Here is an 18,781-nt window from a genome sequence, read left to right as displayed (position 1 = left end):
AGGAGAAATAGTGCAATGCTATATATATTTAATAAGAGTTACTCATTGATCTCACTAGAAAACAAGCTCTCGGCATTGCTGTGGAGGGGGCGGGAGCGCATTCCTTTGAAGTCTGATGGGGGGAGCGGCAGCCTTTGAAGTCTGATGCGAGGCACAGTATAGGCATTTGACACCGTAATTGATTAGTGAAGGAGACAGCTCGCTGGAGGTAGGTGAAACAGACTAGACCGAGAGGCGGGCATTAGTTAATGAGACAGCTCGAGCAAACTTTCCCAGGGAGCGGCAGCGGCTGGTCTTATCACAAGGAGGATTAAAAATACAAGCTCACGGCATTGCTGTGGCGGGGGCGGGCGGAAGCGCATTCCTTTGAAGTCTGATGCAAAGCTCAGACAAATGGTGGTTTGTGATGTGCCTGGTTTGTGCACGCGCATAGGTCACATGAACTGTGGATAATCCGACGTTTTGGCAGACTTTTCGGACCGCTTACTAGAAATCTCGACAAAAAAGCATTGCTAAAGCAATGCTTTAGGTTGAGACCTAAAAATAGCACTGCTGTTCTAGGCGGCAAACATTGTTTACAATGCAAGTGATACATCGTTGCCATTACAATGCGGTCGTTACAACCACTGAGTTATTACATCGCATACCATTACAACACAAGGCGTTACAACGACTTGCTGTAGAGTGCAGAAGATGTTGGATTTAAAATCCAACACCTTCCCTACTTTTGCACAGACTGGAGTTGGAATAGTAAATTATACTATTCCAAAATCCAGCGAGCCCCCTACAGCAAGTCATTGTAACGACTTGTGTTTAAATGGTATGAGCTGTAACAACGCAATCGTTGTAATAACAGTGTTGTAATGGCATGCGATGTATCGCATGCATTGTAACGTGGCCTATTTGTTCTAGGCATACCCATGAGCTCTAGGTACGAGAGGTATAAACTGTCTCAGAGTTACTTGTGAGCTGTGTGTAACCTAAGGAGTAGTCCTGTTGTCCATGGGATGCACTAGATCGTTTTAGCACGTGAAAGTACTAAAGGGCAGGGAAGAGAGTCCTAAGGGCAGCGAACAGACCTCACCTTTTCCACGTCAGCTTTGGTTGCGTTAATGTCTTGATCGAGCCTTTCAGCCAGGAGCACTGCCTTTTCCGCCTCCCGGCAGTCCCGCTCAAACTTTCGTTTGCTCTGTGGAAGAGAGGATGTTTACTCCATTGATGGATTCTGGAAACTATATCACAACACTACAAGCCCACTGGCACCTTGCTATATACCAAACATAACCTAACTTCCTCAGGGCTCAAAGTCCTAATCAAATCACAGTCTCCACAGGAGATGTAACACTTAAAACACTGGAAAGATCTGCTAAACTGTGGAATAAGATTATGATTTGGTTAGGATTTAGTGCCCTGAAGAAGTCCTTCTGTTTATGGGACAAAACACTTTGTCTATGTTCCATATTGATATCACAAGAATGAAAAAGACTATTATTTTTTCAATAAACTGTCTTTGTGCCTTGGGGCTACATAAGTAAATTTTTCCATACATGTGGACCGGTGTTTTCAAATTGGAACTATAATAGTCTATCAGAAACTTGAAATATACGAGGGACCACTACAATCTCTGGTGTGCCTCTCCCATTTTGTGAAGATGTAGTATGAATATTTAGGGTTTTTGAACAGTCAACACGGGGAGGTGGGCATCCGGAGTGTGGAACAACATTGAGTGCGGCAGTGCATGTCAAAACAGTTCTAGTTTGTACTACTCCTATTACTAATAAGACTGTTTTGCCTCGTTATCAAACTCCTTCAGTTTCAATACCTGAAGGAAAACTGGTTAGCCCTCTCGGCCTCCAACGCAGGTATTAAACAATCAAAACCAATCACACAAGGCAGTCCAAATCCTTGAGAACATATGCAAAATCCAAGCAAATGTTTTTACATTTCCGCAATAAAATAGTATTTAATCTGCATGAAAAACATTATGAAATCTGCAGACATGTATCAGTTGCCAAAACAACAATCAAATGACATCAAACTAACTAACTGTAAACCACGTTTGGACTACAATACATGTTGAAATGGAAAAAAAATCAGGTTTCTAAATTTGCCAGTTTAAGCTAACAAATTCCATCTCCGAGATGACCCCAACCATTCTGGATGGAGGGAGAAAAATAGTTCTGTGATCTGGTAGTCTTACAGGGATAATAGGTTTATCTTTCACTCTGAGACAGCTGCCAAACTAGACCCAAACAAACTAATCTCGCATACAGATCATAGGCCTCTCACACATAAACACAAGCAAACACACATGCTTGAGATGAGACTCACAGTTTCCAGCTGCTTAAAGCTGTTCTCCAACTGCAGCTGCGCTCTCCTCCCCTCTTGAAGATACTGCAAAAGAAACAGAGAGTTAACTAACAAGTCTGTGATTCATGCAAAGATGAACACGACTTTGCCCTCAAGGAAGGCAACCAGTCAAGTCTTGCGCACCGGGGAGCAACATGCACACAGCAAAAGGATCTGATGGCTGTAGAGACAGGATGAGATTCTCAGCATGCAAACTGCTTTCTGAAACCTGTTCGGGCATTGCTGCAGAGCAAGGCTCCCTAGATGGACTGGAACAAGGCTTGTGTCCCCTTCAAGTGATGTGAACTATGAAACGTACTCATGCCGGAAGACTTTACACACTGGGAGCAATTGGTACGGATTATAGACATAAACCCCAGCACATCCCAGTGTCAAGACAGAGAGCATGGGACGCAAGAGTCCAAACACACTGCAGTCAGTCAGAACGCGATGGCATAGTGGGGTGATCTGAAAGGAGCTCCAATAAGAGGTGATGTTATGCCCTGTATGTCAAGCTTCCAATATACAGTGAAAGCACCACCTTTCAGGGCCTGGATGTTACAGGTATATGGTACACAAATGCCTTGCAGCAGTATGCAGTACATGAAAGTCCTGACACAAGTGTGCAACAAACGGAAGGTCCTGGTACAGGCACAAAACCTATGTGGGCAGTGACTGTGGAGTACATGTAAATGCAGGCGCTCTGGCATAGTACATGACAATTTTAGCAGTGGGGCATGGCACATGGTGGTCAAGGTAGTGAAATGGAGATCCATGACTCCTGGCAGTTGGGCATGTCAGTCCTGGAAGTAGAATGTAGAAACCATAGCAGCTCTATACGTCAGGCATGGGGAACATACTGGTCATGGCATGAAAACACTTTGCAGGTTGTCTAAGGCACATGACAGTCCTAAGAGAGGGACACATGCCAGCCCAGACAGCATGGAACTATGTGATGCATCGCATGGCAGATCCAGCACCCAACTTGGGCCTTACCATCTTTCTCTCCTGCTTGATCTCTTGTGAAAACTTGACAAGGTCCAGGCAGATCCGGGTCATTAACGTTTCAGCCACCACCTCCCGCTGGCCAGCAAAGTCATTGAGCTCCTTGACCACCTGCTGGAAGGAGACAAACTGGGAGAACCTTTGGGGTGGGTGACAAGGGCATGGGGGGAGATCAGGATAGAAAAAGCAGAGTGAGAAGCAAGAGAAAGGGGGGAACGAGGGGTAGGATGGAGAAGAAGAGGTTGTGGGTTGATTGAGAGGACAAAAGAAGGAGGAAGAATTAGGAAGTGTGGAGGTATAGGAATGGTAGAGGGTGAGAACAGAAAGGTGGAATTAATAGGGGACAGGAGAAAATGAGTGGAGTAGAAAAGAGGACAGAAAGAGTAAGAGGGGCAGTGTTGATTCAGGTGGGCAAGATGGCAGGAGAGGAAGGTCAAAACATGGAGGAGAGAGACAAGGGTAAAGGAAGAGGGGCAAAAGTATAGATGGGGAAGGGGACAAGATGGGGAGAAATAAAGGGAGAAACAGTGATAATGAAAAGAGGGAGGGAGAGAGATTGTTAATAACTTGGGTTGCAACAGAAAACAATGCACATGCAGAAGAAAGCTTTATAACCTACATTTTCGCAAACATTATATTGAGGGGGCTTAATTTTCCCTAGGTAATCCAAGGGTGGCAGTGCTCTGACCCCGTTGCCTCCAGTTTAAACACTAATCAGCTCAATATGACCTATAATGGATAGATCCACTCCAACCACAACACCTCCCATCACAGTCTTCTGCTGACACTACTGGGGTCCAGGTCGAAGAGCTACAGAAACCACAATAAAAATGAAAGGAGTTGCAGGACAAAAACTTATTTCCAGTGCGAGATGAACTATGATCTTTCCAGGCACTATGCACAACTGTGCATTCGCTCTATTCTTGAGTAATTCCATACCTCATGCTCTCTCATGCATTCACATATCTACTTGCCAGACCAGTCTCCTTACCTACCCAACTCCTGTCATTTGATGTCACAAGCAGAGAGAAAGATTCAGAAAAGGGGGTGGTGATGGACAGAGTATCTGAATTAAGCAGAACACTCCTACCCAGTCAACAGATCCGGGCTTGATCCATCACCGTTTTTTAGCTCACTGCACCATCCCAGCTCAAAACCTGGCTACATGCAAATTAGTCTGTCCCTGGCCCAGTGCATCATGGGAACAGGGCAGACCTAACTACCAAGCCAATTCTTTAACTGGAAAGGAAACAAGCTTCCGGGGACCGGTTTCTGGCATTACATGCGTCTTCGGCCCGGCTTGCTTGAACCCTGATGGTGCAGTAAGCAAGGGACTCATGTCTGAGCATACCCTTCCACGCTTATGGTGGACAAAACGATTCAGAAAAGGGGGTGGTGATGGACAGAGCATCTGAATTAAGCAGAACACTCCTACCCAGTCAACAGATCCGGGCTTGATCCATCACCGTTTTTTAGCTCACTGCACCATCCCAGCTCAGAACCTGGCTACATGCAAATTAGTCTGTCCCTGGCCCAGTGCATCATGGGAACAGGGCAGACCCATGTTGTTAAATATTTTGTCCACCCTAAGCGTGGAAGGGTATACTCAGACGTGAGTCCCTTGCTCATTGCACCATCAGGATTCAAGCAAGCCGGGCCGACGACGGCTGAAATGCCAGAAACCGGTCCCCGGAAGCTTGTTTCCTTCCCACTGTAAGAATTGGCTTGGTAGTTTGGTTTGCCCTGTTCCCATCATGCACTGGGACAGGAACAGACTAATTTGCATATAGCCAGGTTCTGAGCTGCGATGGTGCAGTGAGCTAAAAAACGGTGTTGGATCTAGCCCTGATCTCTTGACTGGGTGAGAGTATTCTGCTTAATTCAGAAACTCTGTCCATCACCACCCCTTGTTGTTAAATACAAGCAGAGAGAAGGCGGATTTCACAAGTATAACAAGCGCAATGTGAGCTTTTGAAAGTTGAAATCCAACTATGGCATTAGCAGAAATAAAGATAGGGAAGTAAAAACATTACAAGGAAAGACAGCAGCACAAAAGGAGAGGAGCAAGAGTTAAATTAAAACAACGCTAAGCCTAGGCAAACTCACAATATAACAACCCTCTCTCTTAGATAGGTTTTCAAGACCCGTGAAAGCAGGACTGGAAACAATGAGCACAGGCATAGGCCTTGTCCCTCTTCCTGGGAGAATAGTTAGCACCATCATTCACAGCTTGTGCACCGCATACACCTCTGGTGCCTAGATCTCATCAGATCAGTAAGTGATAATGGTGTCTGCATGGCCATTTCGCTTAGATAGTACTGCTCCCCCCATCATAGCCCTTGGCAAAGCACACTATTTGGTCACAAAGAGAAGGGCAGTCCACACTGTAGCACCAAGGTTGTGACAATACCAGCAGCTCTGATGCATATGACACAATTGTCTGCATCATGTCTTTACTTCCCTGAGTAATCAATGGGGTGAGGCTTCATAGCCAGTGAGGGAACACACTCTTTGACTCCTACACGTCTCCTTTTTTATCTCTATCCTGCAAAATATTTTAATAGAAGCATGATGTCGGCTAGAGTGTAAACTTAAAGCTGCACCCAGGGCAATACTAAGGGATCGTTCCAAAGCTTCACTGCTTTATAAAAAAAAATCCCAATAGAAGAGAGAATACAGTATGAGAACAAGAGTGTTTTGGGCTGTGGGATGTATTGGGAACACACAGACAGCACGAATCAGAGGATTATACTGTAGGCGGGATGTTTGATTAATGTACATGTTGAAATGTATTTATGGATTTTGCCGTACCCTTGAGAAAAAAAAGTCCACAGGGTGTAGAATGAGAGACAACTGTTAAGGGTTACCTTAAGGCAGTGGCTTTTATCCATGAATTTAGTTAAAAGAAGAAAAAATGAAAATCAGATGCAGACTAATGCAAACTTTGGTTTGTGCAGAAATGGGCCTCACGTTATTAGACCGCAAAAATACAAGTTTGCTATTGAAGTGCAACTCAATCATAAATACACATATGCTATCCCTCAAGATGCAACAGAACGAGCAAAATAGTGAGAAAGAGAAAGAAAAGTGTGGGGAGTGCACGAAAAGATGAGAAAGACAGTGAGTATCAGTGCAAGTGTTTGAGCACACACAAACACAGAAAGCAAAGCTGGTTTTCTTGTTTACCATGTTTGCCCGGTTAACAAGATTCCCAATATTCAATCATTTTCTGCACTGAAATTTCCAACTATTTACAAATACTAAAATATCCCTGCCTCACAAAAAGTACTGTTAAGAGTTCCAACCTACCGAAGTTCTTGGTCCCAACCACTTGCTTCTATTTAGCTCAAATCTTTAAAAAAAACTCTTTCAGAGGATCCAGATGCCAACGGTGCAAGATTATGAATCATATGAAATGTCCATTAAAGGAGGGTACTACACGCCTACTTGGTCCAACTCACTTAAGCCCACCACCCCTCCTGGGGTATAGCCCTTCAACCAGTACTCTCCTGCCATCTCTGTGCTGGGCTTTTCATTCAATCTGACTCCAGGTGTAACCCATCTCCCTGCAACAACCTTGAGGCCTCAATGCCAAGTCATTTTTAGCCTTACTCTTTTCCTTTTCTCTTCAGGGTTCCGGATCAAGGCTTGCCTGCTAGTTTTATTTTATTTATTTATGTATTTGAAAGGTTTTGTATAATGCTGGCTAGACCCGAAGATAACAGAGCGTTTTACTTGAGTATCAGACCATAGTTTCAAGTTACATCATTACAAGATCACACAGTTTCAGAGCATAGTTACATGTTAGGTCGAGAAAAATAATGACATATACGTAAGGGAAAGAGCAGGCATGGGGAGATTCAGGGGAGAGGGGGTAGGAGCAGGGGAAGTGGACAAAGAATGAAGGAGGGAAAGAGGTGGGGGAGGGAGAGAGACAGAGTATGAAAGAGGAGGGGAGGGTGATGGGGGCACAAACGAGTAAAAGCTGCATCCCAAGTCCGGTAAGCTGTCATCCCAGGGGAAGTGGAATCATTCCCACATCTCAGTTGCATGAGGCTCCCTTGACGCAGTGGACTCTCTTAGAGGGGTGTCTGAGACTCCAAGGCCTAACTACTGGATCCTTCCCCAACAAGGGAAGGGGGAGTGCTTTGGCAAGGGGGGCCATACCATAACATCAACTGTGAGTTGCTCCCTTGATGCTGTGGACTCTCTCCGAGGGGTAACAGGCTCCAGAGTATGAATATTGGATCTTTCCCCAACAAGGGGAGAAGGAGTGCTTAGACAAAGGGCACAAGGGACAGGGGGCTAGGTGGCGTAGATACATGTTATGAAGCAGGCAAGGGGAGAGATTCAGTGGAGAGGGGCTAGGAGCAGGGGAAGTGGACAAAGAGGGAAAGAGGTGGGGGAGGATGAGAGACAAAGCATGAAAGAGGAGGGGGAGAGTGGAGGGGGCACAAACCAGTAGACTCCATTGTAGGGCGCTCAATCACATCATCAGATTGCTGCACTATGGAGGAGAGGCTTGTTTGGAAGGGTGTTCTCGGCGGTGGGCCTTTGTGGGAAGTATTGTGGTGGTGTGTGTGAGTGACCAGAGTGGTGCTCTTGTCGTTTCTTGCCTAGGTCAGCGTGCTTAGCAATGTGGCGGAGAAGAGGTAGAGACTGAATAAGCTCATTACATTAGCTGGCTGCTATACGTTACTCTATGTTGGCTTGGTGATTACTATAAACTGACAAACCACCTCCTGAGCTGCTGCAGCAATTAAGACACCCACTCTGTTGATCTTTTGGGTCGACAGGGATCCACCTGGATAGTCTGTATTTTGGTCATTCTTTGAAATAGTATTGGTTGTCAAAGAATGTTTAATACTTTGGACAGTCTAATATAAGACTGGAGAGGGATGTGAGCGGAACCGGAAAAGGCAAACTGTGTTACAGTCCTCCATAATGCCAGTCTTAAGTATCAGATATCTTTGGGCTTTGGTGCCTGTCCTCTTTTGGTGTGAATGACTTGGTTCACAGAGATTAGTGATGGTTGTCTGACATTATAAGTGTATCCTATGGGTTTAGCTTGATGGTTTCCCTTTCAAGATTGTCCTTATTTTTGACACACATCAGGCAAACAACACACGTTTTATTATGACCATCAAGAAAGCTTAAAAGATGAGTAGCACACTATTCTGTGAGGCATGCAACTTAAAATACTTTTTTATGCCTATTGATTCACAGTTTTTATCAGTCACTTGTAATCAGTCATGCAATTTGCCATTCCGTCTCCTATGAGGAGTGTACCCTGTAGTACAATTTGGCTTACAATACATCTTCAAAAGGATTTAGAATGTCATGTGGGGGTCATTTGCAAGATCTATAGGCACGTAGTAGGACTGGAGCTGAACCTTTACAAGAACTGACTCAAATTTAAAGATGTGCTTTGTTTGTAACTCATAACCCCAATCTTGTCCTCATCAAAATGTTTGTCACAAAGATAAAGTGCTTATGTACTGTGACTTGTTGTGTGAAGCACTGACACCCAAAGGGTGTAGCTAGCGCTATACAAACTCCAGCATAAATATATAACGTGCTTTATGACAGTGCACATTTGGCTTACCACACGTGTTGAGTATTAGGTCAATGGTCCTGCAGGATGCGCCAAGTAAAAGGAAAATATCATTGTTCACCTCATGGGTGTCCAGTGTAGATCCGTAAGCGGCTGATACATTTGGTTTGTAAAAGAACTTCGGGTATATTCATTGTATGTAAATGTACCTTTTTGGATATGCTGTAAGACGGCATGGCTTAAACCCTCCTGGCCCTTCACTGGACACCTCCATTGTGTGTATTCTCTAACATGTTTGTTCAAAGTACGTGAGAGATATGCCGTTCGAGGCGCCATTAAACATCGGGCCTGCCCGTGTAAGGTGGGACATGTCCCCATGTCATGATGAGTGAGCTTGAGTGAGCTTGCATTGCCTTGTCCATCTGCGTCTCCTTGGTCATGCACTGACTGCGTGCTGGATTTTCTGCTATCTTTCCCTGTACTGTACCTGTAGGCCTTGCTGAGAATCTTCCATCTTTTTCCCCAGCGGTCTGTGCTCCTCCATGCCAAAACAAGGAGTCTTGCAGCTGCCCACAGACCTGTGTCTGCCGTTCTGACTTCCAAGGGCCCCCGATGTGAGCATGCGGTTCCCAAGCAGGAGTACCGTCCTTGGTCCCCCCCCCCCCCCCTAGCCGCCTGTCTCCTCAGAGGACAAGCCGACACAAGAACAGCAGCGCTGCCACACAAAGGGCGACATCGCCGGGATTCCAAAGCACGTTGGTGCGGGCTTGTGAAAGGTTTTACCTGTTTAGTCTAATTATGATTGTTTCATGAGCAGGAAGTTGGAAAGCCTGCTGCCATAGCTGTTTGTTGCTAATGGCATGAGGACTTTCTTCAGTTGATGAACGTCTGGACTTCGTTGGTGGTGGTCACTGTTGACTTCCAAGTTACTGCTCCATACAGAAGGACTGATTTTAGGTTGGTGTTAAAAAGCCAGATCTTGTTTTGCCGTGTTTTGTCCTTAGAGCTCCAGATCCTCTTTAGCTGAATATAAGCACCTCAGGTTCGACCATTCTTGCCTTGACGTCGTCATCATCAGTGCTGACTTGCTTGCTAATGACACTGCCCTGGTAGGTTAAGGCCTGGGCCTGCAAGAGTGGCTGTAGTTGTGCTGGACGGGTTCGCCTTCAGGATTTTAGTTTTAACCCTGAAGATGTTGAGGCCAAGTTGTGCTGATGTGGCTGCCGCATTATCAGTCTTCTCTTGCATCTACAAATAGGTATGGGCGAGTAAAGCCAGGTCGTCTGCAAAGTCCAGCCTGTCGAGCTGCGGCCAAAGTGTCTACTGGATCCCATTTCTTCTCCTTGTTGTGGATGTCTTAATGATCCAATCTATGGCCAGCAGGAACACAAAAGGCAAGAGCAAACAACCCTAGCAGGCATCGGTACTCACAGGGCAGGCTTCCTTGTTTACTGCTAATGAGCACTGTAGGAAATTTGCCTTTTCAGCTTGATCACCCTGGATTTTTCACCTCTGCTGGACCCTATCTTGTTGGCTGGTTTTAGAACACTGTGTGCTTTACCACTGCTAAACTGTACTAAAATGTCCATGCTCCACTTTAAAAAATGGTTGAAATGGCCTATTCCTAATTGATATGTTTATGTCATCTGAAAGTCCCTAGCACATGGAAGGAAAATGAAAAAATGCACCCAGGGTCTGGACGTTAAACGTCACTAGTGAACTGTAGCACTTACTATGCCATCACTAGTGTGACAATGAAAACATGGCTTCAGGCCTACCATTGTTGTCTGGCTGCTGCAGTTTAAATCTGCAGTAAGACCAGTTAAAATAACTATTTTTAATCAGTAAAAATCTCAATTTTAAATATTATTAAGATACCCCTATGTAGAAAATCAAAGTACAGATTAAAATACTAATACTTTATCTCCGGAATGTATGTTGACAATGACATCAGATAATGCAGAGAGAAAATCTGTTCTGCAATCTTTGCACACATTATTTGAGTCAATGACCTCAAATGTATCACAGAGACACTACCATGCACATTGGCACAGAGAAATCATACACTGGCACATCTCGTCCAAAAATCTTTTGAAAACAAAGGAATTTGTCCTGCTGGTAAATGTGTATTTTTGGTAAACTTTGAAGATGGGTTTGACACTGAAGGTTTAGGCGATCAGTAGTATCACGCTGGTGCCGAGGGGGTCCTCTGTCACAAATTTCCATTACTGTTACCTACAAATTTGACCCCTCCTCTCAAATAGGATAACACAATATGTTGTTATATGTCACTGTTTTATTAGGTTATAAAAGTGTTTTCCATTCATGGTGATCACATTGTGTTTTGGTGGAAGTTCTAAAATGAAGTGTGTTAGACGGACCGGGAGGGTCGGCCGAGATTACGGGGAGAGGTCTCCAGGGAGAGCCGTCTCCAACGACTGTACAGGTAAGTAACTTCCCCCCCACAGACGGACACCACACAAGATTGAAGGTTAACGAGACTTTATATGCAATTCTTAGGTTACGTCGTTATGATACAAGGAGGTCTGGACTCAGGGGTCCCCTCGGTTCTGATCTCTGGTTGAGGAGAAAGGGTAGCGGGACAGTCTTAGTTACCAATGAGTTAAATAGCTCTCAATCCTCGAGCTCGGCGTGGTGGCTGATCGGGCCGTGGAGGAGCCAAGCAGGTCCCGAGATGGATGAAGGATGGTCGACGGGCCGTGGAGAAGCCAAGCAGGTCCCGATGAAGATGATGGTTACAACGGTCCGCGGCCTCGCCAGCAGATCCGGACGACGGTGAAGAATGAAGGTTACGACGGCTGTGGCAGCGCCAACAGGCAGGACGATGGTGCACAGGACAGAGCTACGGCAGCGCCAGTAGTCCGTCCAGGATGAGTTCCTCTTACGTCTCTCGACTCCAAGATACAACTGCCTTCCTGCTCTGGAGCTGCCCCAGTTATAGGGCTGGCGTGCTTTGATGTCCGGACCCTCGCACTTGGAGGTCGGGAGGTCCGGGATGAGGGAGTCCAGACACCCAGCAGGGGGGTGGAGCCAGCGCCCGGGGAGGCGATGGGCGAGCGGCACTGGGCGGGGGGAGAGCCATCGGCACCTCTTTCTCCCATTGACTTGCCAAGTAGCCCGCTCACCTCCTGGGTGGAGGGTGGTGCCGGATTGTCTGAGGCTGGGCTAGGCCCAGGGTTGAGGTCGATCGGGGGCCAGGCGGCCTCGTGGCGAGGTGTCCAAGATGGCGGCCCGGGCTGGGTGCATGGGCCGGCAGTGGATCGGACCCACGAGGTTATCATGTTCGAGGGCAGGGGTCCCTGAGGGGACGCAGGGCGTGCAATGGTGGTGTGTGGTGCTTGCGTGACTGGGCTCGGGCCTGGTCGAGCCGGGGGAGAGCGGCCCGTCATGTGGCCTGTCCAACAAAGTGATTATAACCAATACCCTTGTTTATCAATGATATGTGCCTGCCTCAATATTTGAGCCTTATCCATGTACAACCCTTAAATGAAAGTCAGTAAATATGTTTTGGCAGACTGTAGCACAATATTAAAAATCCAGGCTTTAGCAGCTCTACCAGGGACCAACAGGTGCCACTGGGTACTTTAATAAACTGACCAGTGCAAATGAAATCAGAATTTGTCAACACAAGGGCTGCGCTACACCTGGCTAACCAGAGCAACGGTATGAAGGATATTGGCATAATTCTGCAAATCGATAAAACGTAATGCAGGCTTTTGCTAGCCCCTTACTAAAATGTTACGTGTATTATTTTAGCTTTTGGGTGAGGGCATTTCTAGAAAACCTTACTGGTTTCCCACAGAGGGTGCAATCTCCCTGGGATTGCACCGTTTCCTGCTGCTGCGTGTGTTAGGTATCATTTTAGTTCATATTCCAAATTCTCGCCTATGCCTGTGCTTAGTTATGACCATAGTTGTCTGTCATTTCTCTGTACTCTAGGCTAGTGTGTGATAAAGACTTGGAAACGTTTACCTGTTAAGTTCCTGGATTTCTCAGGACCCACAGTGGGAGGCCTCAAATAACCCTACAGAAGATCTGCCAAGTTTAGAGTGGTCTCAATTCCGACCCATTCCCCCATGATTTACTTCACAAAATGTCAATAAGATTGCCACAATCTCGTGCAAGTTTTCTGCTTGTGGTCGACCCATTTGCTAAGAGCATAGGCCCGAGGGTCAAAGTTGACACCTAACTAGAGGGTGGCAAAATCCATTAAGCTTACAACACATGGGGACCAAATGTTTCTGGTGCAGAAGAATGTGCCAGGAGAGCAACTGATGCTTCCTTTCCTCTGACCTGTTATGAAGCGCTAGAGGACATTTATTGATAACAATAATGTCAGCCGTGGCAGTGGTTGAACATTGTTACGGTTCATGCATATTAAGAAGTGATCCTCAAAGGTAGCAAAGTGTGACTCCATTTCATAGACGGTAGTTCCTATAGCGCTTTCCACTGTAAAAACCAGCAAGCAATTCTTTTCCCGGAAATAAGCAGCTAACACTACAGTACCAACTCGACTCTTAAGATGCGAGATATTAGCATCACGGTGGTCACAACGTACTTCAAATAAATTCCTGGCTTTTCTTGCAGACCTAGCTTCTCTTCGAAGAAATCTGGCTAAGACAGTATTGTAACCGAGGCAACTTTGCTCAGAAGCACAACTTGCGCTCAAAGATAGCCCTGTTGTTAATCACATACTTACAACAGCATGTTGCGCAAAAAATGAAATAGCCGCTGCATAGTCTTGGGACACTGAAACGTTAACTAGTGGAAATGTTTGTGGCTAAGAACAACAAAGTAGTTATGTGCGGCTCTCTTTCAGAACCGCTGTCATGAATACCAGTTTCTAAATGGGTTTGCTACCTGCAAGAAGATAGCACACGGGGACACCAGAAACCCACCAGCACACTGCTGGCTCTCTGCGTTGATGAAGAGCAGAGAACACAGCCTCAGACAGGGAGAGGGACAGAAAGTGGATGGCAAAAGTAGACTTTTTTTTTTAAAAAAATTTAAACAGTGAGGAGAGGCCATGTTAAAAGTGCTGGATTAAACCCTGTGGAGGCCCCTAGGTCGTCAAAATTTCGGGACCCCCTCACAAATGATCTCCTAGCTCCCAATGCACAGGACTTTTTTATTTTTACAAACTGGCAGTTGCCAGAAGATGAGCTTTTAAGAGACAAACTGTTATGTCACTCTGATGTCTCTGGTTTATGTACTTTAGGTTGTTAATGAGTACAATACATTAATACAGTATTTTATCTATAGAGTCTTTAATGTATCGTTTTCGTTTCTTTGAGTTGATTCCTTTTTTTTTCATCTTTTGGAAACAATATTTAAGAAAGCTAGATTGTAATTTTCTTCCATTGTCACAGGCCCCTAAATGGGAGTAGGGCCCATAGGCCGGCGCCTACTTTGCCTATTTGGTAATCTGGAACTGCATATTAAGTGTGGCTCCCCACTTGCTTCTCTGGCCCAGTGAAAGAAGAATAAGACTATTTTGGAGGCAATAAGTCATCTTTCCTACCTTCCCAGACAGTACTCTTTCCTTACTTAACCTCTCACTCATGCAAGGAGTTGTCCCCCACACATTCAAAGAAGCAGTCATAATCCTGCTTAAAAAAAACTGCTGTGAAAACCCTACAGTTCGATAACTGTAGGCCCATATCACTTTTTCCCTATCCAGCCAAAATCCTCAGGGGACATGGAGCTAAACAACTCTGCTCCTTCATCGAAGAGATCAACTTTTTAGATCCCCACCGAGCAGGTTTTCGGCCTTCCCATTCGACCGAATCAGTCATTCTAAGCGTTGTGGACGACCTGAAAGAAGGGGCTGACAAGGGACACACACACAAGCATTGGTCCTACTTGTCCTGTCACCAGCATTCGATACCGTTGACCATGAGATATTAGTGGATCGAATGGCTGCAGCCGGTCATAGGGGTATGTCGTTAAAATGGATGAAATCCTTCCTGAATGATCGAACTCAAATCAGTCAGTCTCGTACCCTATAGCTCTGCCACAGTTAGCACGGATTGTGGAGTACCACAGGGTTCTTCCCTGTCCCCCCATCTTTTTAATCTCTACATCCGCCCCCTGATACACTCCCTCCAACAAATGAAGGTAAAACTCTATATTATTCGGATGATATGCATTTGATTTTCACAATTGATGAGACACAGGACTCGAAGGTATTCTTTCAGAACACTATGCTATATGCTATTCATTAGAGACTGAATGAATTTCAACCAGCTAAAACTTAACAGTGATAAAACAGAGATTGTTGGCGAATGTGGCGGCTGCTGTGGGAGTCGACCACTTGCATGCCGGAGGCTCCCGCATCTTTACCGCTATGAAGTAGCCATCTTACCCCAGTTGGAATCTCGTACCGCGTATTATAAACAATATAACTTACCCCTGTGTATAACTATATTATACCTTCTTTCTTTGCTTATTGAAATGTGCAGAGCCAAGCTTGTTTTACCGGCTTTCTTCACGGTGAGCACCCGTTGGGAGGCGGCCGCCGAGGAGGAGCCGCAGGGCAGCAGCACGCGAGTTCCTCCGGGGCAACGGAGACACACATTCCATTCCTCCAGCCCTGGAAGCGGGGGGACTGAGCAAACATAGGGGGAAGACTGAAGAGCTACAAGAGAAACCGAGGCAGCTCCACTGTACACCTCAGCAGGATTTTGAGGACTGAGAGCTGGTGAAAGAAGGTAAAGGGGACATGGTGGGCTTTTTGAAACCATCTAAAACAGCAGCCCGAGGGAGGAAGCAAGGCTTTATAAAGGAGAAGGCAGCTAGGGCTGAGGGGGATGGGGAACTTCCTCTCCACTCACCCAATGATGCACACAGGACTCAGAGGAAGGATTTGCTTCACATACATTTTTGCGGTGTGAGGTAATGGGCCGTAGCATTAAAACAGGAAGGGAGAGAAAGAAAAGTGAGAATCATAAATTAAAAATGACCCCCTCCCCAAGGTCCTACTTCAAGGTACAGCCCATTATGATGGACATACCAAAACAGGCAGAGGTACTCAGAAAGAGGTCTGTGGAGCAACCTATATTAGAATAAATGGCTGCTAAGGGGCCCACCTCTGTTAAACCATGTAGGTAGCCAGGAGCAGTCTCCCATAAATGAGAAAGGAAAAAAGCTGCATCAGAGATTTCGAAAACAACCTCCCAGGGTGGCCAGATTGAGCTAAATATTTGTGCTACAGAAACGGATACCACTTTAGGGAAATTACCAACGTCCATGGAAGCTATGTTCTGTACCATCTCAGAAGAAATTAAGAAGGGGTTTGCAGAATCCGAGTCAAACCAGAGAGAAATAAGGTGTTTCTGCGAGTCTCTGGAAAGAGATATTAGATCTTCTAAATCCGAAGGCCCAGACTCTTGAGAACTCTGTAGGGGAGCTAAAAGATTAGTTAAATGTCGTAAAAACTAATATATCAGCTCTTGAAAAAGAAGAACATGATGTTCGTGAAAAGTTGGAGCAATTGGAGAACAACTCTAGGAGGAACAAGCTTCGAATTTTGAACGTTCAAGAAGGGAAGGAAGGAGAGGATCATAGGGCTTTTATTATTGCATTATTTAAAGAAACGGTACAGATTGAGGAAACCGAGGAAGAACTAAGCAAAGACATTCAAAGGGTGCATAGGGAACCCTTTAGAAGGAACTATAACAAAACTAAGCCCCGAAAACTCCTACTGAATTTCCACACTTATTTTTAAAAAGAGAAAATTCTTTCCATGGCTCTGAAAGCGTAGTCGTTAAGGGGGAAAGATTTTTCCTTCGAAATCAGATCTGACCTCGCCCGAGCTACTTTAGATAAACAATGGGAGCTGGGGAAAAAAACTTGACGAGTTAAAAAAGTTAGGGGCTGTGGCCCACTCAAATTTCCTGCCTCCTTAAAAGTTATGCATAAAAACAGAATCCACAGTGTAAGAAATAAGCAAGACGCTGACGAGCTACTGGAGAGCTAAAAGAGAGGCGACCGTTAACATTTCAGGGGTCTACTTGTATATATATTTTACACTTCCTTTTTAGGTCTCGGCTAGCGTAGGCTGCGCATGCGCAGTCTCGCTGGCGAGATCTCATGTCTCCGAGTAGCGAGGGTTAAACCCGCCCCTCTTCTCCACTGGCTGGCCTCCTAAACACTGGCCAGCCATTGGAGAAGAGGTCCCAGTGACGATGTAAGCCCCATCTTTTTCAGATTGAGGGGCGTGTTTTTTTAGTTTCTTTCTCTCGGGCAAAAACACGCCCCCCCCCCCCCCCCAGTCTGAAAAGGACGGGGCTTACAGAGTCTACTGACACCGCATCGCACCACGCGTATTCTGTCTCTTTCCTCAACGAAAGTTCGCCTGCTCCGTCACCCGGAACATCTTGGTGCAGTAGCTGACATCTGCACGGCCAAAAACGGGCGCATTCTGCACCCTCGCACCGGTACCCAATTGCTCTTTGTTGCTTCAAGCCTTCGTAGATGTTATTTGACAGTCATGATGGGTGAAACAGGGGTTACATTGAAGTTTTTTGCTTAAACAAGGGATTCGAGATAGCTGTTTCTGCATCTTCTGGTTACATTTAGAGTGATGGGCTTTTGAAGACAAAATGACGCCATAATTGGTCGTTGAAGGCGCCAAAATCAGTTTGTAGCTCCTTTAAAACATGCAGTCAAGTTTTCATCTTTTTCTTAGACAAAGGCTCTGTGGAACACACTCCTTATTCCGTTTAGTCTAACTTAATACGCCTCATGAAGAAAACACAGTATTCTTACAATGTACACCCAGTTCTTAAATCCAAGGAACACTGCACATTTGTTTTTCCCTAGCCATTCTACAGCTGTACTTTTTTCGGCATGTCCCAGAAACCCGCATGATTTAATGATGTATTGTAAAAAGAATAGTGACGCAATGTACTGAATGTAAGACTATCCGGCTCTGGGTTGTTACTACCTATAATTGATTCAGAATACCGACATGGGTTGCGTTCTAACCACCTGTGTCATGGGCATTTTTTTTCCTGCAGTATCCGTTGAGAGTTTATTCCGTAAACGTTTGTAGCCTAATCTGGTTTGTGTTTTCTGCACCAGACCTTGTACCAAAAACTCATCTTCCTGTCTATAATTGCCTGCCACTAACTGAATTTGCTTACCCTCACTAAGATGGCGCCTTTATCACAGTACACCTGTAGAATGCCCCTCAAAACATGTCTGCCCCGAAAACCGCGGTGCTCTGATGACTCATGATGTTTAACAGCCGAAACCGTCAGCCGTCAAAGTGAACTGTTGCTTCATTTAATAGCTACAACAAACCAATCGGTCTTTTCTCCTGTATGGTTTTCATTGTAAAGCAGCACATGTAACATAGGGATAACTTTTAGGGTTAACTCAAGTAATCATAGAACGTAGTAAGCGATGTACATTGCATTGCGCCTAGCAGATGCTGCATGCTAATATTGATGGAAACTGAGCTATATTCGAATCATATCTTATTAGGCTGTTTTTTTTGTCCGGTTCTTTGACTTTGTTACTCCTGGAACAAACGCTACAAGACTGACTTAGTTTAATCATCTCCACGTAGGCTTACCACCTTTTCCGGAGGATAATATCGACCATTGGTTCATGTTTTAGGGCCATTGTACCTAAATAGAAATTTATGTAAAACCCTCTTTATTTTTAATGTCTTTTCTGTATGTTTAATTATTGGGCAGGTTCATTTAGGAAGCTCTGGAAAACTTTAAAAGTCATTTCTAATTAGAATTGCTTCTTTAAATGTGTACTGATAAGGGGAACATTTTCGGGATTTCTTTTATTGTTTTGACCATCCTGAGCATTAAAACTGGTAATTTCAGTAAAAAA

The 18,781-nt window shown here is 45.2% G+C and overlaps 1 protein-coding gene across 2 annotated transcripts in view; it reads right to left on the bottom strand.

Annotated features, from left to right (window-relative positions):
- The window catches only part of TRIP10 (thyroid hormone receptor interactor 10), a 214,896-nt gene that overhangs the window by 71,856 nt on the left and 124,259 nt on the right, over nucleotides 1-18,781 (bottom strand). For both annotated transcript variants that reach the window (XM_086963702.1, XM_086963699.1), the window contains exons 4-6: nucleotides 3,346-3,493; nucleotides 2,332-2,394; nucleotides 1,085-1,189 (exon numbers count right to left, since the gene is read on the bottom strand). In XM_086963702.1, coding sequence (XP_086819828.1) covers nucleotides 1,085-1,189; nucleotides 2,332-2,394; nucleotides 3,346-3,493 — 316 coding nt within the window. The remainder of the gene's footprint in view (nucleotides 1-1,084; nucleotides 1,190-2,331; nucleotides 2,395-3,345; nucleotides 3,494-18,781) is intronic.

Source organism: Lissotriton vulgaris, chromosome 1_1 (genome assembly GCF_964263255.1).
Source record: "Lissotriton vulgaris chromosome 1_1, aLisVul1.2, whole genome shotgun sequence".
Taxonomy (NCBI): Eukaryota; Metazoa; Chordata; class Amphibia; order Caudata; family Salamandridae; genus Lissotriton; species Lissotriton vulgaris.
Note: the sequence above shows the minus strand (reverse complement) of the source record. Positions and strands in the feature narration are given on the sequence as shown.